Raw genomic sequence first — 21,949 nt, forward strand, 5'->3', positions numbered from 1 at the left:
TTAACCGCATCAGATGTTCGTTCAGAAGGGAGCTGCCGTGGTTTCATGACACTGCGCACGAGTTGAACAGCAGGAGGAGCCATTGTGTTCATCACGTCATGAATAATATAGTAAATTGGTAAAAAAAAGAAAAAATTAAAAAAGATATACAAGGATTCCATCCTTGTTGCTTTGGATATGAACACAAACATGTTTCCCTATTGCATTACATTTTATTATTCCACTTTAGGTTAAAAAAAAAGAAAGTTTAACAGTAGTTATGACAGTAGTGCAAGGAGGGATTCATACATTACATTCATCTCTAACTGACTCACCGTAGGAACGAATATGGACCACATCCAGGAGGACGAATTATATACATATATATATAAAACCTACATGATTTGTAAATGGAGTACGCAATCCCCCCGGTTGAATTCAATAACGTAGCACCGTTTGACAGTCGTGACAACACCAGGCGTCAGCTTTGGGGGTGGGGGGGGGGGAGTCAGGAAAGGAACTGGGACACGAAGGTCACGGCCTGGTCGAGTTCCTCGGTCAGCTCCTCGGGCAGCGTCAACACCAGCGACGTCAAGCTCTGAGTCAGCTCTAGTACCCTGCGCGGAGGAGGAGTGTTGACGTCAGGTTGTTGCTGCATTAATCATCGTCGGCCGGACGTTTGGACTCAAACTCACCAGTCGATGTAGTTTGCGGCCAGCTGAGGTTCGTGCCTGGAGCCCTCCTCCGCCACCAGAGACTGCTTCAGCTGTTTGAAGTTGGCCTCGATGTCTTTCTTCATTTTGGAAAAAGCCTGAATGCCTCTGAAAGAGCAGACGACTTGCTGCAAGAACAAACAGACAAAAAAGAGCAAGAGACATGTCCAAAAGCACAGCAGAACGAAGACAGCGAAGTTGACGCACGGTAGAGATGTATTGTCCTCACATAGATGACCGACAGCTGGTGGGCAATGTATTTGTGACTCCCGAGGTGCCGGATATCTTCTTCCAGCTGTTGACTCAGCACCAGGAGCTGGTTCAGTTTGGTGACGTGGGAGTAGTAGTCTGCAGGAAGAAGCATCGGCTCACATTAGTCTATTTCTTCAAGGGGGGGGGGGGAGTTCTGCGAGAACATGCAGCAAATGTAGCTCGTAGCTCCTTTACTTGAGTGTAGGTTGGCAGTAAAAGTGCAGGAGGATCATTAGCGAGATGTGCTCATGGTGCAGATTAAAAGGCCCCTGTGAGTGTTAGAGCCAGTCTTGAATATATCATTTATAAACTGCTGGTTTAATCTGTACAATCTATAACGAGACACCATATTCTATAAGGCAATCTTGTAAGCTTTGTGTAAAATCTTACTTTGCATGTTAAATCCTGACACATAAAGTAAAAACACTTGGAATTTGAGTATTTCATGTATTATGTAGCATTAAAGGGAAATGCTTGAATCAAGTTAAGTAGCTTGTGTAGATACAATGCGATCACTGGCTGGGTGTCCAGGTTAGGATTAATACAGAACAGAAAGGTCCAATATGCATATTTATAAATTGTAAACCGTTCAACATTTTTAGACTTTTTTTTTCTTTAACTGAATCCCAGCTAGAATAAAAAGACCAGGATGTAAAATGTTCCGTTCTAAATCGATGCATAAAACAACAACGGATTGAATTGCATCCTCTTCCTCTCCCCCCGTCCCCTTACCGTCCATCGGCGGCCTCTCCAGCATGTCCACTGGGCTGCCTTGAATGAGGAACACCTCTACACGGGGGAACATGACCGACAGACCCACCATGTCCAGGTAGTCCTGAGGAGACACATTAGCCTTCTGCTTTTACCGCATGCAGCAGTTGCCCTGAATTTAAGCCCCTTTTAGGGAGGCGTGCAAGCTGAGTGCTTGTGTTTAATTAAGGCAACATCATGGGATGTGATACCTCCAGCTGGGGCATAGGCTTTGGTAGATGTTCAAGGCACTGCAGCATCTGGTCAAGGATCTCTGATCCTTGAGCCTGAAACGTGTCTGACTCCTCCGGGCTGCAGCCGTGTCCCAGCTGCTCCTGAAACTGAAGAGGAGAAGGATGGGAAACGCTTGATGAACAGTAGGAAAGACTTTAATACGGACCGTAAATCAGTTCAGAAGTCTCGACATGTCTGGATATGCACATAATCGTGCTTAAGCTGGCATTGGCCTCAAGTCTAATGTTGCCTTTAGAAAAGACATTGGCGCCTGGCCTAAACGTGCATCATCTACATTTATGGAAAATAAAAGCACACTTAATTGTTGCCAAAGACTCAAAATAAAGGCAGCAAGCAGGGCCTTTTACTCGTTTTACTGAAGAGGGATTTCACACTGATGGGTTTTCATTGGCAGGATGATAAAAGTTATGATTAAGTCACATTTTAACAAAAGTTTAATTTTGTTTAAAATGAATGAAATCAGCTGCAAAAAAAAACTATGCAGATGCATTTGCAGCCTGTTGCCTAGTTAATGTCCTGCCCTCTCTTACAACATGATGGAGTAAGCGAATTGACTCGCTTTAAATGGGCATGAGTTTTGCATTAATAGATCATAAGTCCAAAGACAAACTGTAGTCTGCTTTGGTCATGACTGATGGAGGTATTTCATTTTTATTTATATCAAACGTCAGTCAAATTTCCCCTGCGAGTCAGACACCAGGACAGAAAGTGCAGGAGTTAAATACGTAGCTTTCAGGTGCTCGGGGTCAAAGTGTACCTGCTGCATCTGTGCCCTGATGAGGAGGTCCAGCTGCCCGCACAGACACAACATCTCCAGGCCCACCTGCTCCGGACTCAGCTGGACCGGCATCAGAGGTCTCCTCACCTGTAGCTCCACTGACCACACGGCAACCAATCAGCAGGCCCGTCTGTCGGACTCATCTACCCAATAACGAACATTAACTCACGTTGTGAGCGCGTGCATGTGATTGTGTGAGTGTGTGTGTGTGCGCGCGCGGAAGGATGGAGGACTTCAACGGGGGACCGAAGGGGAGCGGTCAGAGTGTTGAAATGAGACGCGGCCCGTTCCAGCGGTGGAACACACACACTCACACACTCCTCCAAGTTGCAATTTCCACACCTGGACAGATGTTAACGTTGCTACGTCCGTAGGCAGTAGAGAAAGAAGACTCACCTTTGAAGGCTCCGCGGTAAACGCACGGCTGGCACAGCGGCTCGGATGTGCTCCCCGCCATATCCGACTAGAACCGGGCTGTGCTTTATTTCGCTATTCTGCTAAATGCGCACTGCTGATGAAAGCCATTGTGTGCAAAACGCGACGTCGCCATTAGAGGCTGTGGAGAGCGAGAGAGAGAGAGAGAGAGGAAAGATAGACGCATAAGGGACTATCTATCGATTTATTTTGTAGGAAGTATCCAAGCCATCGCGCGGGGTTGCGTTCACGTGTCAGACGTTCGGTCGGAGTAAATAAAAGCCGGTTTCTCTTCGTCCGCGGGTCGTTCTCACGCAGGTGCCGACGCTCAAGCGCATCCGCGAGGCGTAGAATACGCCCTCAACTACCGGGGGATCCATGCAGCTATGTAATAACACTATTAAAGACAAAGCCCACGCCCTTTGCAGGCGCAGTCTGTGATTTGCGGTTTTGAACGCCCCTTCCCTCCCACCAACAGAGATGAATGATGTCATGTTCTAGATGAGGATGCAGACTTTATCTACAGCATTAACACGAACACAGACGACCAGGAATTAGGTGGTGGAAATGAACAAAGTGTATTTTTTCCAGTGTACTGATACTTTCTTTTCGTACTGCTTAATAACTGTAGTCCATTCAATATAAAAGGGAATTGTTGTTATAAATCAACATATTTTTATATTATTATTATATTATTATTGATTAAACTGACATTTTTTCAAATGTCCATTTGGGCTACAGTCCATGTATTGTGCATGTATAGTCCATGGCGTCTTAAAACGGTTCGACGAAATCAATCTGATCGGTCAAGGTCTCGGGTGGCCGTGGAAGAATACAGTGGTGGTCCAAAGGTTGCATGGGACTGCATGGCATCTACCTCAGAGTGTGAAGAAGTGACATCTATGATGAAGCATTCATCTGATGTCGCCCTAGTCTTGGACAAAATGAAGGCTACTTTTGAACACAGACAGAAACTTGTTCATGATCCCAACAAGTCTGTATCTGTTCTGGACATACCTGGCCTGGTGAGTTTACATATGCGTAGAATAATATCTAATGAGGCTTCATGTAAAGACATGCCCTGCCATGCCAAATTTGCTGTCCTGTTAATGTTTGTGCCTCCACGTTTGATTACATTAGTGTACGTTTGGACATTACATAAGTGCTTGGGGTTCTGTTTGAAGTGTGCAAATTCGTGGGAAGCGTGGTTAACCCACAGTATTTGTTTGATACTAGATTGAGCAGAATTTCTTGATGCTTTTTGGAGAGGAGACATCTGGGAAGTTCTTGTCTAAATGGCCCACGTTTTTCCGACCACACATCACTGAAGAGGCCAAAGCGCTAGTGCCAACTCTCCGTGTCGAAGAGCTCCTTAGTTCTGCCCTAGGCAACGACGGTGGTAAATTGAGTTCATTTAATAAATAAAAAATTCAGTCGTTACCTCCTGATTCATACTTTGTGCCATTACTTACATTCTCGGCCGGCCCCACGACCCCAGGCCCCGAACCTGGTACCGGCCGCACGACTTATGACCCCGACTGGAAATTGTGCAACCAGTAGAACATGTTCTAGGTGTGAGATTTGATGTCAGGCTTGACAAAACAACTGGGATGTACAGTCAGGTTGCTGTTACAGACAAGTTTGTCTATGTCCCGGTCCCCAAAACTATCCAGTATCCACTATTCAGCAGACAAAAGTACATAAAGATGGCTTCTATGAAGACAATGGTGATGGCGCATATGTGAAAAGTAATCGATTATTTTCTTTGGAGAGGAATGCTTTACAGCTTCAGCTGTATGACGATTTCGAGACGGCCAATCCCTAAAACAGGCTGCCACCAACTGGGTTGCATGTACATTATTTTGAAAAACCTCCCCCCAAAATAGAATTCTGTACTGATGAACTTTCAGCTTCTCTTGGTTTTTCACACCGATCACATTAAAAAGTATGGTTTTGATGCCATTTTGAAGCCTCTAGTGGAGGATTTAAAATGTTTGGAAACAGATGGTGTACAAACCCCAGTATCTGAGTCCATTAAGAGGAAGTGTAGTGCAGATCACAGGAGACAATCTTGCACTTCATGGTCTATTTGGATTTGTTGAATCTTTCAGTGCCAAATACTGTCGTCGTTTATGTTTAGCAGAAAGGGACGCTTTCCAAGGGATCTTTTCTAAAGATCAACCTGGTGTTGTGTTGCGCTCTAAAGATCTTTATTCTCAACACTTCAGCAGTTTGAGAGATAATCCAGTTATTGTCACATTTTGGGTTGAAGAGAGAGTGTTTGTTTAATACACTGAGTTATTACCATATGTGTGATAACTTTGCTGTGTTGAACATAGACCAATACATACTGAGATGGTTTCTACATTAGAGGGATGTGAAGTTTTAAGTGAGCACCTTAAGCTTAGTTTACATGATGACACTTGAACAACTACCTGGGTGAAGTATTATGGTAATGAATACCATGTTGGCTTATTTGTGTGCTTTGGGGTTCAATCTGAACTATCTGTGTTTAAATGAATTGCCAATGTGATTTTGCAAGGTGGTTGTGCTTACCTTCTACTTTCTGAAGTGGTCACTTTAGGCTTTCATGGCCATTTTAGTGCATTTTGTATAGAGGAAAGATCTGGTGCATTCCATGTTGTAAATGTCGACAGCTTATTTTATTATAAAGCTTTTGACAAGCAATATGCCGACAATTCTGATGGATTTGGTCCCCCACTGTCACCTTTTCTAATGTGCTATTTGGTATGTAAACAATAAAATACAGCTATGATTGTATAAGACTATGGTGTATGTTGTGTAAATCACGATTTAAGGAAAATGTTTAGCATTAAACGGTCTTATTCAGTATTAGACCTGTATTGTTAAAACTAACTCTTTAATAGATTTGAAATGTAACTCTCAACTCCAGTCTCACACTTGTTGGTGTTTCGTTTTTAACTGCATAGAGTTTAACACTTATCAAATTTATTTGCGACACTTTCAAAACTATTAAAGCGTTCATTTAACTCTCAGCACCAGCCTCACACTTGTTTTAACTCTATATAGTTTATTTAACACTGATCAGATTTATTTGCGACACTTGGTAGTTAAATTAACTCTTTTTAGAGATTAGAAATGTAACTGTACACCAGTGTCAAACTTCTCGGTGTTGGGTTTAACTCTACGTAGAGTGTATTTAACACTGAGCAGATTCATTTCTATTCGGAGTTAAATTGTTAACACTTTGTTGAGTGTTGATTTAACACTGACGAGATTGGGACAATAGAAACACCAGCTGAGTCAATTTAACTCTCGGAAATGTGCTGTGTGCTAATAATATAGTATTTGTATAGTGTTGCGAGTAGCCTCTTTTTTTACCTGTTAAATGAAGTGATTTTTTAATTCTGCCATTGGAAGTTCTTCCAAAGTACAAACCAGCTCGGCTTGGTTTATTAAATAGCAAAGTCAGAAACCAAATCTCAAATCCTCCAACCTGGACTCAAAATGGGTCTTAATAAAATAGAACTGACTAATCAAAGTTTGTCACAGTCTTTACAGTATTCAAAGTGAAAGTTTGAAATAAAAATGCAGAGGTCTTTGCAAAGTAAACATTTAAATAGTGAGCTGAAGAATATATCTCCTGATACTAAAATAATATCAGTCTGGCATTATAAAAAAAAGGAAAAAAAACTGAAGACAATTCTCTAGCAAAAACAAAAAGTCATCTGATTCTGTTCAACACTCAAATATACAATATAATACATATTTTTGTAAACAACCTTAATTTCAATAGATAATCTTGTTTACAAGTGCACCTGGAGGAAAAAAAAAAAAACATTTACATTCCCCCCCCTCTCAGCCATGATCTACCTCAACAGCAAATCTGGTTTGTGAGCTCCTATCAAGAATAAAGACTGTGGTCCACAACTGTACATATTTAAATTCTTCTCATAACAGCATCTCCACATCAGGCCAATAGTCCAGTGGCTTAAGCGGAGGGAGACGCTGGCTGGATTTGGACTCCTTGGGACCACAGTTCCAGTTGCTTCTGAGCCGGACCCGTCCTCAGCCTCACAGGGGGCTCTGGTTGAGCTCCACAGCTCTGTGTGTGTTTCTACTGACGCGTGCCGGGGGGTAGAGACAGGTTGGCCATTAGCTCGTGAACAGATGCAAATATCGTACACTCCCCTGAAAGGAAGACAGAAAAATGAGAAATTAATTTTAGGATCAAGTATAAATAAGCACAATGATTAGTCAGTGACCCCCCCTCGTAGTAAGCTATTCAGAGCCTCACCCTGTCTGGCTGGGTGAAGTTCGTTGAACCTCTTCAGGATATTGGACACCATGAGCGCCGCGGCGCCAGAGGAGCTGTGCTGTCTGGGGATGTCGGCCTGTTGCGTGAGGCCAGTGGCCATGTCGTACACAATGGGCACGATGATGCTCACTGGCTCCTGGGGCACCGGGATACGTTGGGTCAGCTGCAACTGTGAGGCAAACAGGAAAAAAAAAAAAAAACCCGCACAGGGTGAGGTTGCTTCACACGATGCCGCGTGGCGCTAACGGCGAGGCTCTGACGAGACTTACAAAGAACAGCATCTTGGACTTGAGCACCACGGCGATGGTTCCAGGAGGGGCGATGGGAGGGGCACTGGGAGGGATGGTGAGGCAGAACTGGACGTTCCACTTCAGCTGAGCGGCCTGGTCGGGGAACTGCAAAATACATGTAACACTTTTCAAAACACGGAGGCAGTTCCAAGTGCTTCATTTAAAGAAAAGAAGCATTCGCTGAAACAGAAATGCAGTAGAGAGTTTATCAGAGTGATTAGTGGACTTGTTGGGTATCTTGTTACAAACACTATATTTGCCAGTGGGGAAACAAAAGTCAAATTTTGAGACTGAGACTATATTAGTAGTTTCATCATGTGGATAAAAAAATGTAAAAACACAAACAGATAAACTGGGGGGACCCAGACACAAGCATGATTATTGTATATATTGTAACTGCTGCTCTTCAAAAAAAAAAAGCTGCCACCCACCAGTTCAAGCTTCATGATGCGCACACAGTCCCGCAGGATGTTGGTGGGCGCCCCCAGCAGCTTTGTGAAGGCATTCAGAGTGTTGTATTTGAAGGGAGGACCAGCGACCTAGAAACGACGGCAGCAGATGAATCAACAGAACAGCAACACGAGTGCCTGCATGTCTTTCTATGAATGGCTTTTAAATCCATCCCCGTGAACCAGTGTTAATTTTGGCAGCTATTTTTTATTTAGTCTTAGTTTTTAGACGAAAAATGCATATTAGTTTTAGTCACATTTAGTCATTTTAATCCTTCTTAGTTTTAGTCACATCATTAGCCATATTAAACTCCCTTTTCTTCCCTTCTCAGGCCCAGGGACCCCCTGTGTTGTGTTTACAACTGCATAATAGTCTAGCTTGCAGTACTTGGTGGTCCATCAGATGTCCCTCCTAGGACAGGTCTATAGATGTCCCTCCTAGGACAGGTCTATAGCAGGTCGGTAAACTTTTTGACTCGCGGGCCACATTGGGTTGTAAAATGTGACGGAGGACCCGGGCCAAGAACAAATGGTTAAAGTGTGTGTGTGAGCGAATATAAATGACATGTGAAAAATCCTTACATGAAAGGATTTGGATTTTAACAAATAGCAAAGCATTTATTTGCAAGGCAATTTAACAAATTGGCAAAGGTGTAACGACTTCATGAGGACCAGGGACCTAAACGCAACACTTTGTTGTCTTTGTCTGTTTACTTGCAATGCTTTTGACACTTCATGGTCCTTTATTGTTTCCACTGTCCCAACTAAAGAGACCTTAACGTCCTACAATTGATGCAATACATTATTTTCTTGGCTGCATCATAAACCAGCCATTCTAAACTGGACCCCCACTTCTCATTCAACAGTCTTTTCTTTCTCTTTGTTTATTTTTTGGTTTCATGACCAGTTCTTCGCTCTTGTGTCCTGCTCTGTGCCGCCACATCCTTCACCTGCACTGCACACTTCTATCAAAAGGATCCACCTGTCCCGTGTGTGGCGCCTCTATGTTGCTTAGTAACGAGCGTACGGTGACCGAGACGGTTTAACACCGTCTTCTCACGATGTGGCGCGTGAACTATAGTGCACTATACCTGCAATGAGTTTATTACGTTAGACGCGTTTGTTGTCTCATCCAGCCGAGGAAACGCTGCCTGCCGTCGCCAGAGAACAGAGCAGAAAGGTCCGACAGTCTTTAAACGGGTCTTCATGTTTCTGTGAAGCAGCGCGGCTTCAGCCTTCTAACAGGCAGCTAAACCGAGACAGCTGAGCTAAACTAACGAAGCGCACGTTCAAACTCGCCGAAGCGTAAAATAGTCGTCGCGGTCCGTAGTCGGTGCACAAGAACCACCGCTTTTTCGGCAGTTTTCGTCGACGAAATTAACACTGCCGTGAACCTAACCGATCACGTACATTTGTCAAACTCATCAACTATGCGTGTACGTTTGCCTCCAATGCGTACGATTGAATCACGTATGAATGAGACTGAGTGGATGCGGCTCTCTCTCACCCGCGTCTCAAAGAACTTCTCCAGCACCTGCAGCTCCTCTTGGGACCAGGGACCTGTGTTTTCTGGAGTGACCTTGAGCTGCAGCGTCTGGTAGTTTTTCGGGTTCAGGGCCACGCGGCACTTGAGCACGTCCGTCTTGAACATTATCACACCCGGCTCGTTGGAGTTCACGATGGCTAGCTGGAAGAGCGTTGACGGAACAGGGGAAGTTAGGCGAGGGCAGAAGATCATAGTGACAGAGGAAACGCAAGCAAGGAATTCTCTCTCGAACTTACGTTGGCCTCCTGCTGGATAATCCGCTGCAGATGCCGTCTCATGATGACTGACCCCAGAAAACGCTCGAGGGGCGAGCAGAGGTAGCTTCCTGCCAGGCCCGGCACCAGGCAGGGAGTGGGTGAGGGGAGCAGAAGCACGTGCAAGGCATTGTGGGTGAGGATGGTGGGAATGGAGGCGGCCCAGGGGCGCTGAGGTAGCTTGCGGGGCGGCGGCATACTAGTAGGCATGACTTGTGAACCTAAACCAAAGACATTGAGGAGAAAGACGCACATATTTTAATAGAGCTGCGCAGACACGTCAGAACATATCATCTTGTCGCAGACCTTTCTGCCTGTGTGTATGCACAGCAATAAGAAACAAGGGAAGGAGTCACAAACTGGCTTTGAAGACTTACTGTTCCCGGCACGTGGAGAATGAGGGTCTGGGATAGGCGAGTGCAGCGATGGGTTACCGGGGGACATGCCCGGGATCCTGGCCCCAGGAGAAGGTCCTGAGACCTGGGGGGAGCCTGGCCACGGGCCCCTGTGGCTGGGAGACACCATTGCGTACGGCGAGCTGGGATCCAGGGCCCCTGAGTGGAGGAGAAACAGCCATCAACTGAAGAACGCGGACCTACGAATACAACAATGTGTGCCCGCTGACTACAGGCCATTTTGTCATGTCGTCTTCAGTGCCGAGCGAAGTGGTTCAGTTCATCCTATTCCGGACCTCGTCCCACAGGCCAGAATTACCACCGGGGGGCCACGGTGTGTCTTGTTTTGCGGCCACCCTGCTGCTTACCGTGGGGACTGGCAAAGCTGGTCTGGCCCATGGCTATGCCCAGAGAAGACGGAGACGGGGTGGGCCCGAAAGGAGAAGGGGCCCTCAGAACTCCGCTAGGGGAGCCAGAGGCATGGATGTTCCCTGCACACACACGCGCACACACACACACACACACACACACACACACACACACACACAAAATCACACACCAAAGGACTCGTCAGACTCTTAGGTTGACAAGTTCTCCTTACACACACACACACACACACACACATACATACAGACGCACGCAGACACTCACGCATGTACACACATGCTGAAGCAGGGCGGAGGGGCTGTGGTCTCTGTCTGGCATGGGAGGAGCTGTGACGTGTGCGCATGTTGCATGAGAAACACAGCTGATCTCAAGGTTGCTGTTCTTCGATCTCCGGCAAATTCACACAATTTGCAATATAATGAGCAAGTCGGCAGGGAGGTCAATGACAGTCAATGACATGTGTTCAAAAACAATGCTGCGGGGAATCACTCACACGAACACGGGACGAGCACAAAGTTCACCGTTACCTGGCGACTGGGTGGGCATCATGGACGGCGAGGGTGTTACGTTGGGGTGGTAGTTTGGCGGCGGTGAGGTGAGAGGTTGGTAGACGCCTCCCGCGCCCCCCCTCATCGCTTGCGGCGGCTGCTGCTGCTGCAGCTGCTGCTGCTGCTGAGCTTGCAACTGGCTCACCAGACTGTCCATCATGTCAACGCCCACCGGCGAGGGCGGGTTATCGTCTTCGTTGACGGAGCGCCTGCGAGCATCCTGATTGCTGTCGACAAACATGTTCAGGAACGTCTGGGCGGGAGACACGAGAGAAGGACAATTGTTTACGTTAAAAGATGGACCAAAAAAAGGTTTGCTTTTGGAATCACGAAGTATTTTGTAGTCGTGCGTTTTTCAACACACAGCATTTACATTACATTACATTACAGGTCATTTAGCAGACGCTTTTATCCAAAGCGACTTACATTACATTTAAGAGTGTAGTTAGCGTAGCTCATCGTGGAGACAGAATATGCATAAAACGCGTCATTCCCCGCCATTTTTTATGTAATCCCTAAAGTGGTACCTCATCTGGAGGACCGTGACTAGTTTACTTCATAGAAGCATGTCCCTTAGAACTTTAAGTGGCAGGACTTTTCCTTCCGAGCCCGGTGTACCTTGAGTCCGGGGGCGGGGTAGAAGCCCTCGACGATCTTGGTGTTGTCAAACAGACTGTAGGCTCCATCTCTGATGGCCACCACGCCGCGGCTGCGGCAGTAGATGTCGATACAGTACATGCTTCTGAATGCCAGGCGGATGTGTGTGGGTGACTGGGGCAAGATGGAAAAGCACTGGTATGCGGTGTTGGTGCGCTGGGTCAAGCCCAGCATGGGCACAGTTGGTAGCTTGTTGATGGCATTCAGAGGGGCCTGCGTGTCTGAGAGAACCTGGGGGAGACGATCAGTTAACCGGGAAATCCCAGGAAACATTACTGAAGATGGAGTGTGATGCAGAAACGGGGGACAAAGTAATGGAACATATTCCGGTGAAACCCTAAAAGGCACATGTGGCCATTTACCTGCAGCAGCTGCATCACGTTGGGACTCTTGTTGAACATCTCTTGCAGCTGATGGAGGATGATGTTGTGGCAGTTGGAGCATCCGGAGTTGGGCCCCACGGTGCCCAGGGCCAGGTGGAAACGCTGGGTGTTGGAGTTCCACTGGATGGTGACGGAGCTGCCCTTGGTGGTGCCATAGCACAGCACCAGCTTACGGTAGTTGTACAGCCGCACCTCTGAAAACAGGCTCAGGTAAGATGGCATCTCTGCAGGGAAGCAGTCACAATGTGCAGCCGCATTAGATCAGTGGGATTCTGTCGATAGGCGCTGAGCAAGGGCCGGCCTCCCGGGCCCTTCCTGTCGTTTACATGATATGTAAAATACACGTGTCCCCGCCATTGCAAAACTACACACCTGCCCCAACATGACCTGTAACATACTGGCCTGTTTAGAACACAGCCTTTGATTTATAGGTCAAATCTTTTGCCGTACGGATCCCAGCGCACGCACCTGGCAGCGCTCGAGAGAAGTTGAGGACACACTGGTAGAGCTGGCTGATGGCGTTCCAGTCATTCAGAAACATCTCGACCACCTTGCGCCCGCCCACCGGCTCCGACAGCGGGTTCTCGTAGGTCAGATACACGTGCCGAGTGGAGGCTAGTGCGGGGGGGGGGTGACACAGAGGGGTTTGTTTAGACGGCGGGCCACGAGGTAGACTGTTGGTGACCGACTGGGAGCACACCGCGTACCTTGCTCCTTGCTGTGAGTGCTGTTGAGAGGGCAGTTGGCCAGCATCAGTTCGGCCACCCAGGTTCGGTTGTTCCGGCCCTGCAGCCGGAAGGTGCAGTCCAGCAGGGACCGCTCCAAAGCCCTGCGGGTCTCCTCTCCTACACCTTTACAAGGCGGAATGCTGCAACATAAAATGAGTACAATGCACAGTGGTGATTGACCTGGGCAACGTTATTTGTGCTTTTAGAAGAAATGACATTCTGCTGCCATTGGGTGGGTATAAATACATGGGTGTGTGCATTACTTCAGTAGACGTATTGCGTGACTGCTGCCATCTCCCTCCACTTGGACGCCCTGGTTTGCAATCTCCATGTTGGACAGCTGCTCAAAGACAAGACACAAATACATGAAGCGTTAGCCCGGAGACTGAAGACTGTCGTGTTTTGACTATGCTGGTAAATATTCCAACGCTGTGGGCACGCTGACTTACCTCTGTTCTGAGGCCAATGAAAGGCATGTTGGTGTCGCACATTGCTACTAGGTGAGCCAGCTCTTTGTTGAAGGCACACATTTCCCCAGACCGCTTTGGCTTCTTGGGCTCCGGTTCCCCGTGGTCCCCAGATCCCTACGGAGACAAAAACAAATGCATATTGAAAGACATTTATTTTGTTTAGTTAATCCAGCTGGGTTCACTTTTTTTTTTTTATTATTATCAAAAGGTCTCTAAATTCTATTCAAGCACCACATCCCATGAGAACAAAAAAACTAAAAATGAATGGGTGTATGACGAAATAATAAAGGGTTGATGTAGTACTACTGTAGCTCCGGCTACCTTTCTCTTAGCCCCAGGCCGGGCCCCTCTCCCTGATGTGTCCTGAACGAGGCGTTCTAGGTTGGGTTTGAAGTGCTGCAGGAGCTGGGCACACATGGGTCCGTCGTCTCCTTCCAACTGAGACACTGACAGGAAAGAGTACTTGTACTGCAACGCCGTGGGGCTGCTAGGCACTTCAAGCATTTCCACCACCTACAAAAAGAAAGAAAGAGGGAGGACATCCAAATAAAAGGTGACCTGAAGCTCTAACATCAAGGGTAGATTTTCTACAGGTCATTTCAGATATTGGTTGAGGAACTCACGATGTAGTACTGCGGAAGACGTGTGAGTTTAATGAAGAGTTTGTGTTTGGACAGTGTGCCGACGGGATGGGAGGCTGAGTTGGACAGGTGAAGGACATCACTGCACACGGTGGGGAGGTGCTTCACGGACTGTCGACTGCGCTGCTCCCCCAACCAGAACCTTACAACGGAGAAAAAGGAAGACTGATGTGGAAACAAATCGAGTTTGAAAAAGAAAAGTATAGCTATTACACACAGCGTTCCCACCGCTCACTAGTGCAAAGATGCTGGGAAATTCAGAGCCATGGCAACCTTTCTATACACCCATCTTACCACCTGCTAAGCAAAGTGTTGCTACATGCGGCTAGGAGTCAGTTCTGACAAACTAAAAGCAGGCAGACTACCCGCTATCTTTTGCCTGTGCTACTTAACACTGAGAACTCACTTCAGTTGCTGAAGCCAGGATAAGATGCGCTTCATATCATCATTAACAGTCTTTTCGATGTCATCCAGCATGGACTGATCTAGAGAGAGAGAACATACCGGGGTTTCACAGAAAAGAGATTACCAACATATGAAGATACTTCAAAAGATACATTAACAGCCAAAGTGCTTATTCCACAATACACAAACACAACAAGAAACAGTGACAAGCCAATGTTTGCTATGACTTACCTAATCCATAAAGCATGGGCTGGAACATGCCAGAGTGCAGGTCTACAAAAACGTGTAAGCACTCTGAGCGACCACAGGGCTCAAGGATTGGAATAACGAGGGTGGGTAGAGCCGTCTCGATGAACGCTGAAATAAACAAACACACACGTAACCAGTTTGCAGAGGACTCAAAATGAGATGCAAACGGGGAGATGGTTGAAGGAGCTAATTTCAATTCTGACCATTCAATTCATCATAATTAAGACCAAGAAAATCCTCCCATCAGATGTCTTAAGGCTGGCGCATGCTTCTGCGTCGTTGCGTCGACGCACTCGTTTCAATTCATGGTTCTGCGTGTGTTGCAGAGCAATTCACCGCCAGAACAACAGGCGGATTAACGTGTTTTGTTGAAGACGACCTAGACAGTCACGTCTTTGTGTGTGGAAGTTGTTTGTTTATTTATCATAAACTTTATTGCCCAGTGCATCGCCGCTGCTGCTTTTCATCGCGGACACATTTGTCCCGTATTTTCCTCCACAACTTTGTTCCCCTCGACCGGCACCCGGTGTTTGCGGCGATCTCATCTCCTTGAATCCAACCCGCTTCTAGGGGTTGTATAAGTGGTCATATTTACGCATTTCTTCCGACAAAAGTTCTTCAATCTGATCCGTTCTCTCGTAAACATTCTTCGTTTTAATAATGGCGGTATTGGGTTATGAAAGCTGAAATTTGAGACTTTGTAAAGGATGTAGTTAGTGGACCAATCGCAGCCTGGTGCGCTGCGGGAGGCTTGCGTCGAAAGCGATAAGCATAAACTAGGCTTTAAGGGATAAAATGCAAGTGACCGTGAGATCGAAAAGTGGTAACGGAGTTAAGGAATAGAAGTAGCATGAATACATACAGTTGTCACTGGGATTGTTGGTCTTCAAAATGGCCTTCAGCTCCTGCAGCTTCTGATTGGACCGTGCATGAACGCTGTCAATCAAAAGTTTCTCCACCGACAGATGGTCAATCTAGGGGGCAAATTGGGAGAAAACTAATCAAAATGTATCTGCAGAAAATGTGCACTGTATGCCAACGGCCCATGTACAGTATTATCCTGATGTCCACCGTACCTTCATGGCTCTCTCCATTAATTTGGAGTCACAAGCTGGGAGAGGAGGCTCATGGGATATTTGCAATGGCTTAGATCCATCCAATTCATCGATCTTGACAGTGACTTTATGCACTGAGGCTGTACCCGTTTTTCTCCCCAAAACCTGTTGGCTGGTGAAACAAACCAATGGGTTTAGAAAATAACAAGGACACCTACATTTATGCATTAGCCATTTCAAACGTGTTGATCATTTTTTTAGGGAATGCATTGTTCTCATTGATTTCTGCGTAAAGGCGATTTTAAAAACGGCTTACTTCCAGACAGTGAGCGTGAGGTATTTAGCGGGAACATATCTCTCCTCCTGAACTAAGTCTCCCCATCGCTCTCTGATCAGCATCAGAGTTTGAGAGTGGAGCACCTCTAACTGCAGCGAAAGACAGAAGGAATCTGAAAACACTGCGGTTAAAGAAAAAACTGTGTGGGAAAATACCAAGTGTGAAAATACCAGGTGACTAGAAATAGAAAAAAGAAGTGCTATATTCATCTTTCTATTAACATTCAAATCTCACACACACATATCCTCAGGACAGATACACTTTGTTGATAAAAAGGGGCATTTGTGCTCAGCACAGACTGCTCTTTGACACGGTGAACTGCGCTGCTGAGGGGCTTGGGGCTGATTAGCATTGTGATTAGCACCGTCGTGCTCGGCTTGCATGCTTGATTAGGCTCTTTGCATGAATGCTAACAAGCTGTCGTATAGGAATGCGACTGTCACAACAAATCCTGTCCTTCCAGGTTGCCACGGCATGACGAATGGCACACCCGTCCCAGTCTACAGATAAAAAAATGTTCAGTGATTTGTTTTTCTGTTTAAATGATGGGGCACCCACAGCTTGAAAGACATTTTCACAAGAGCGCAAACACACTTAAATACAGTATTAAAAGATGATGGAGACACATCTCCATTGGGAATTGATGACCAAACTCTTGATATTACTAAGTGACAGGTGGTGTGTAGTGAGAACAGTGCTGCTCTTTACCTGTCAGTAAGACAATCGAGTTGTGTGAGAGGATTCATGAAAGAAGTAGGGCTTTATTTAGGTACCATGGAATTCTGCAGCTGTGCTACTCATTGGAATGCTGCAAGCGTCTGCTTGACCAGTCAATAGTCTATATGCTCCGACAAACACTCCCGCCCACTGCAGCAGTTCCCAGCATACTGGGACTAAAGCCAAGTGGTTTTGTGCAGGACGTCCGCAAAATGCAACGTTAATGGAAAGGATACGCAAGCAGTTGTACATGTCCTGTAGAGGTTTGTCATCCGCACACAGGCGTGCTTGGACCAACTCGTGGATGAAGTTCACTTGCAGACTGTGGACCAGGGTGCGGCCATCTGCCAATGTGGAGCGGGCCGGGAAATAGGGTGACGGAGAGGGAAAACAGTCAAGGGGAAGCAGTTATACATTAGCAATAACGCGTATAGTCAATTGGCGTGTCCATGCTACTCCTTGTGGTGTGCAGCGGCGCTGGATGAGCCTTACCTCCAGTTTCTTTGTCCTCTACCAGAATCTCCAACTTCAACAGCCTCCAGGGAATATCCGGGTCATCTCCCATCACTGTCAAAGTGGCCTCAAACTCTCCCTCCACTCTAAACTTTACACGCCCGTTAGCTATGAAAATGAGCAAACAAGCAGGCGCAGATATTGAACTTTTCCCATAAACAGTTCAGCTGAAAACAAAATGCTAAATACGTTATGAGAACAGCCATCAGTAAACATACATGATAGCAGCATGATAGTCTTCTTACCAACTGTGAGGTTTGCTAGTTGGGGTGGTAAATCTGTGGTGACGAGGCGGTGGCGTAGAATCTGATTAAGCTGGCCCAGGGTGGTCTGCTTCTCAACCTTAGTGATGGGGTCTGGAGGAATGATCTTGTCCTAAAGAAACGGACGTGGCAACATTTGTTGTAAATTACCAAACTTGCCTTTTAAAGTCTCTCTGGGAGTTTGTTCTCCCAACATGTTTGTGTATACTTTACTAGTATAAGCCAGCAGAGAAGGGGTTTCAACAGACTTACTCGTATGCATGTGGGCAAGCGTGGGTATGACCCCGTGGTGAGAACATCAATGGCGAAGGGGATGGCGAAGCTGGGCAAACGAGCATGAACCAGGGCATCTCTGGCCAGCGATGCCAGCCTATCAGCTGTGTCCACAAACAGGATGGTCTGCTGATCCAAGAAGCTGGAAATCATCTGTTACCGTGGAGACCAAAGGGAGCAGTAAGCTTTTTTGTGTTTTAACGGAAACAAGCCAATTTGCAATGTATTATTTAAAAAATGCACCTAAATAGGAAGTCAAACTACAATCGACATACCGCACACTTCTCCACTTTCCCGGCATTGCTGGCCCACTTCACCAGGCCCAGCAAACGCACAAATAGCTGCCTGGTACGACTGGCAAACTGGACGATCTCAATTTTCCTTAAAAGAAAGTAAGAGGGGATACAACATTTTCAATGCAACAGCTTAACACAATGAAAGACTAAAAGGAGTGATGTTCTGAAACAAAATTCAAAGAAGCATACCTCTCCATGTCCGTTTTCCTGGGAAGTCTAGAGAAAAAACATTGAACGGTTTAGTTACTTCAATAGATCATTATCCCCAATTGCAGAGCGATCACACAACATCGCGCTATTATCTGCGTGAATGCTTTGCATCGTGTTTGAGGCGGCTTTAACTACAGCAAATGAACAAGTTGTTGCTGGTGTCCGATCCGAGGATGTGATGTTTACCGGTACGCCCCCCTCGTACAACACTAACGGCATTTATCAGAGCCATGCACGTTTTGAAGGGCTCTTAATATGAAAAAGCATATGTCCGAATTCCTGCATTCGCGCTAACTTGCCGCGGCAGCTGGTTGTGTTTCGGGGGCTCGCTGAGGAGCATCACCCGGGTCTGCGAGCGTTAGCTCCTTAGCTCCTTAGCTCGTTAGCTTTGAGGCCTACGACGCTCAAGTGTTACTCACAGTTCTGCCAGCAGCGTAATTTCGTGGTAGGTCCTCTGGAGAAGAAACTCGATCAGCAGGCTCAGCCGGACTCCTTGTGTGGCCGGTGCTCCGGGGGGTGGCGGCTGAGGACCGGAGACAACCGGACCCCCGAGCGGGACAAGCTGCCCATCTGACCCAATCTGCACCGGAGCCATTTTACAATGACGGTACGGGCTAGTTAGCTACGGCGACAACCGCCCAGCGCTGCGACGGGGGGGAAACTATCGCGTTGTAGTAGGTAAATCCTTTTTAATCTAATCTCGTCAGTCTCACAACATGTCTATGACGAGACGAGTTTCTCGGCATGGACTCGGTTCTCTTATTCGGCAAAAAAACCTCAACAAAAGTACCAAATGTGGTAACCCATTACGGAGAAGGCTCAGCGCCGCTCAGCCGCCATCTTTGCTGTGGGGAAACTCGCCATATGTCCGGCGGGAAGGAAAACCCTGAGTAGAGCCTCGAGGAGCGAGAGTCCCGGACGTCTCCTCGTAATTGTGTTTGACACCTGGTTCCCAACGCTGGAGATGTGTGTTCACATATTTAGTTTAGCCTCATAGCTGCCATCGGTCTCCCGTGTATTCCTTCGCGCGTTGTCTGACGTGTTGCCCTGGTGTTTGGTCCCTGCCGCAGGGTAGAAATGGCCTGTTTCCATTAATTAAACAAAAGCACTAACAACACGATATACGTTGTGCAGAATGACCCACTTCAGAATAATGCATTTTAAATGATTGGTTCGAAAGATGACGTAATGCTTTAGTGTTGCGGCTGGCAATGGTCATTTGAATTGCTTTATATACAGCTGTATTGCTTAATCTGTGATAACTATTTTGTATTTGTTGGTTATATTTTGTATCAGTGATCAGAGTAGGAGTATTGAGTAACAAATGGAAATTTGCAAATGCAAATTTTCAAGGTCGGGCGAGTGAGGGGGTAAGCTATATGTACCTCTAATTTGTACTGAAATACAGTAGGCCACTCACTTTCCCCCTCAGCAAATCACAGGGATCGGTAATAAACAAACAAAGGCTGCATGACATAATGAATCATGGAATGCTATAATAATAAACAACTTAATCTGATACTACCCAAGAAAACTACTAAGATCTGAACACAGATGTGATTATAATACTAAAATGTCCTGCCATCTCAACCTAGAAAATAATTCCAATACATTGTTTCATAGGAGGTCGCTATGTATTAATACATCTAGTTCCTGCCGTAGTTTGATTAGAGGTCAAGTTAATGCATATTTTGATTTAATGGTGCATGTCCCAGCCTTTATTGCTAACGTTAGCTAAGCGCTTGTCAATAGGACCCTTTGTTGAACATCAAAGTATATAAGTATCTAATCAAAAGGATACTTATTGGCAATAACCCAAAACTCAGGTATTAGGACTGAAAATGGGGAATTGGTGTATTCTTAAACAAACATATAGACACTACACAAATGACACAACACATAGACCCATGATCACACTCCAATGAGTCATACTATGATTTCTTCTATATTTCCTACTATCTCATTCACTGAATATGCTTCATTGTGTTAAAACGATGCCATCGTTCTAGTGTATTAGGTCAAGATGTTGTGTAGATTAAGTCATTATTGTTACAGATTCATGTCTGAAAGGGGTACCTATCATTCTCATGGGCACACAGTCTTGTTGGCTTCCAAGGGTGGCAGAGTATATCATATATTTCTGTATACATATGCATGAAACACATAGGTATTGGCATGCAGAAAAGATTTACAGACACTATACGGCATATTAGATTGAAATGAGGCAGTTTTTTTAATGGAATATTAGGTAAAATATTTGTATCATTCCCAATGCTGCCAGTGAACTGGTCATGATTAAATTCCGGCCAGCTGCTGGCTTACTGATGTTGCGAGGAATAAAGTATCTAGAAAAGTGTAATTCCCTATGAATTGTAAGGACCTCAAGTGGGAGCTGAACATCAGCTCCATCCCCAAGAAAGCTCAGCAGAGGCTGTTCTTCCTGAGGCGGCTGAACAAATTCAACCTGCCGATGACAATGATGGCGCACCTCTACACGGCCGTCATGGAGCCCATCCTCTGCCCCTCCATCACCGTCTGGTACGCTGCAGCCACAGCCAAGGACAAGGGCAGGCTGCAGCGTGTCGTCCGCCCTGCAGAGAGGCTGATCGGCCGCAATCTGCCGTCTCTCCAGGACTTAGAGCCCTCTCACCCTGGACAAAACCTGTTTGTGCCCCTTCCATCTGGCAGGAGGCTGAGGTCCATCAGGACCAAAACCTCCCGCCACACACAGTTGCCACAGTTTCTTCCCGTCGGCAGTCAGGATGATCAACAGAGCCCGGCCCCCCACTGACTGACTGACATTCCACCGGTCACTCCCTTCACACTCCACATGCACATACACTTGTCACTTTCGCTTTCTGTTCGCTGGTGCCCTTTATTTTTAACTTTTTAAACTTTTATTCTCAATTTAAATTCCTCTTGCACTATGTTGTCTTATCGGTCTGGTTGTCCATTGTCTTACTGCCTGATGTTATGCACCAACCGCCAAGTCAAATTGCCTGCATGTCTAACATAGTTTTGTAATAAATGTTCCTGATTCTTGAATATAATCAGTACAAATACACTGTACCTTTTGTGAGATCCTTTTTTATTTGTGATGAAGGTGTCTTTACACTCATTAAGAGTTTGGTGTCTTGTTTCAATGATTTATATTGGCACAACTTTACAGACAAACACGAAAGTGTGTATTTAAAGAAAAGTGAAAGTGATAATAGTGCATTTTCCATTGACACAATTTGCCAGCCAGAAGTAGTGTGATATAGTTTGCCATGCGCTTCTATTAAAATGTGCCTATATGTTTCCTCGTAGCCACACCTTCTATAATAAAATGCATAATTTGATGTCATTGTCTGGTTTAATACATGACAACCTACACGTCCATGTGTGACCACCCCGTGCGATAGGAGGCGATATTATCAAGTGCGCCAGTTTTATAAGTTTT

General features: G+C 46.0%; 2 protein-coding genes across 6 annotated transcripts; both read right to left on the minus strand.

Moving 5' to 3' along the window:
* Positions 1-192: 192 nt before the first annotated feature.
* Positions 193-3,602, minus strand: LOC120834240 (uncharacterized). Of its 2 annotated transcripts, none has more exons than XM_040202152.2 (7): positions 3,124-3,602; positions 2,707-2,825; positions 1,907-2,035; positions 1,677-1,779; positions 922-1,040; positions 675-820; positions 193-596 (listed from the first exon to the last, which is right to left on the minus strand). In XM_040202152.2, exons 1-7 carry the CDS (start codon positions 3,182-3,184, stop codon positions 488-490), a joined length of 786 nt encoding a protein of 261 aa, XP_040058086.1. In that variant the 5' UTR covers positions 3,185-3,602; the 3' UTR covers positions 193-487. The 2 variants fall into 2 exon arrangements, with proteins under 2 accessions (XP_040058086.1, XP_077946938.1); XM_078090812.1 differs by having other exon boundaries at positions 2,707-2,870; positions 3,124-3,492.
* A 2,893-nt stretch (positions 3,603-6,495) lies between these two features.
* med14 (mediator complex subunit 14) lies at positions 6,496-21,844 on the minus strand. 4 transcript variants are annotated; one of them, XM_078090805.1, is made up of 29 exons: positions 18,927-21,844; positions 18,487-18,513; positions 18,277-18,382; positions 17,981-18,154; positions 17,711-17,840; positions 17,445-17,573; positions 17,189-17,296; positions 16,215-16,347; positions 15,920-16,070; positions 15,706-15,817; positions 14,826-14,951; positions 14,596-14,674; positions 14,172-14,331; positions 13,870-14,061; positions 13,528-13,662; positions 13,342-13,418; positions 13,058-13,218; positions 12,819-12,965; positions 12,330-12,544; positions 11,929-12,198; positions 11,290-11,563; positions 10,744-10,866; positions 10,358-10,534; positions 9,963-10,201; positions 9,688-9,867; positions 8,163-8,270; positions 7,711-7,836; positions 7,421-7,610; positions 6,496-7,314 (listed from the first exon to the last, which is right to left on the minus strand). In XM_078090805.1, the coding sequence occupies exons 1-29, from the start codon at positions 19,100-19,102 to the stop codon at positions 7,241-7,243; spliced, it is 4,299 nt and encodes a 1,432-aa protein (XP_077946931.1). In that variant the 5' UTR covers positions 19,103-21,844; the 3' UTR covers positions 6,496-7,240. The 4 variants fall into 4 exon arrangements, with proteins under 4 accessions (XP_077946931.1, XP_077946930.1, XP_077946933.1 ...); XM_078090804.1 differs by having other exon boundaries at positions 12,330-12,574; XM_078090807.1 differs by lacking the exon at positions 10,744-10,866.
* Positions 21,845-21,949: the final 105 nt, after the last annotated feature.

The sequence above is a fragment of the Gasterosteus aculeatus genome, chromosome 16 (genome assembly GCF_964276395.1).
Source record: "Gasterosteus aculeatus chromosome 16, fGasAcu3.hap1.1, whole genome shotgun sequence".
NCBI classification, from domain to species: domain Eukaryota; kingdom Metazoa; phylum Chordata; class Actinopteri; order Perciformes; family Gasterosteidae; genus Gasterosteus; species Gasterosteus aculeatus.

Excerpts from the sequence above, each read along its gene's own strand:
- med14 (XM_078090804.1), bottom strand. The coding sequence starts at position 19,102 with ATGGCTCCGGTGCAGATTGGGTCAGATGGGCAGCTTGTCCCGCTCGGG. Across the intron at positions 17,841-17,980 it reads GCTTGCCCACATGCATACGA|GACAAGATCATTCCTCCAGA; the intron begins GTAAGTCTGTTG and ends CCGTTTCTTTAG. Across the intron at positions 16,348-17,188 it reads GGACATGTACAACTGCTTGC|ATTCCTTCTGTCTTTCGCTG; the intron begins GTATCCTTTCCA and ends CAGTGTTTTCAG.
- LOC120834240 (XM_040202152.2), bottom strand. The coding sequence starts at position 3,184 with ATGGCGGGGAGCACATCCGAGCCGCTGTGCCAGCCGTGCGTTTACCGC. Across the intron at positions 1,041-1,676 it reads GGAGAGGCCGCCGATGGACG|ACTACTACTCCCACGTCACC; the intron begins GTAAGGGGACGG and ends TTCTTCCTGCAG. Across the intron at positions 821-921 it reads ACCAGCTGTCGGTCATCTAT|CAAGTCGTCTGCTCTTTCAG; the intron begins GTGAGGACAATA and ends TTGTTCTTGCAG.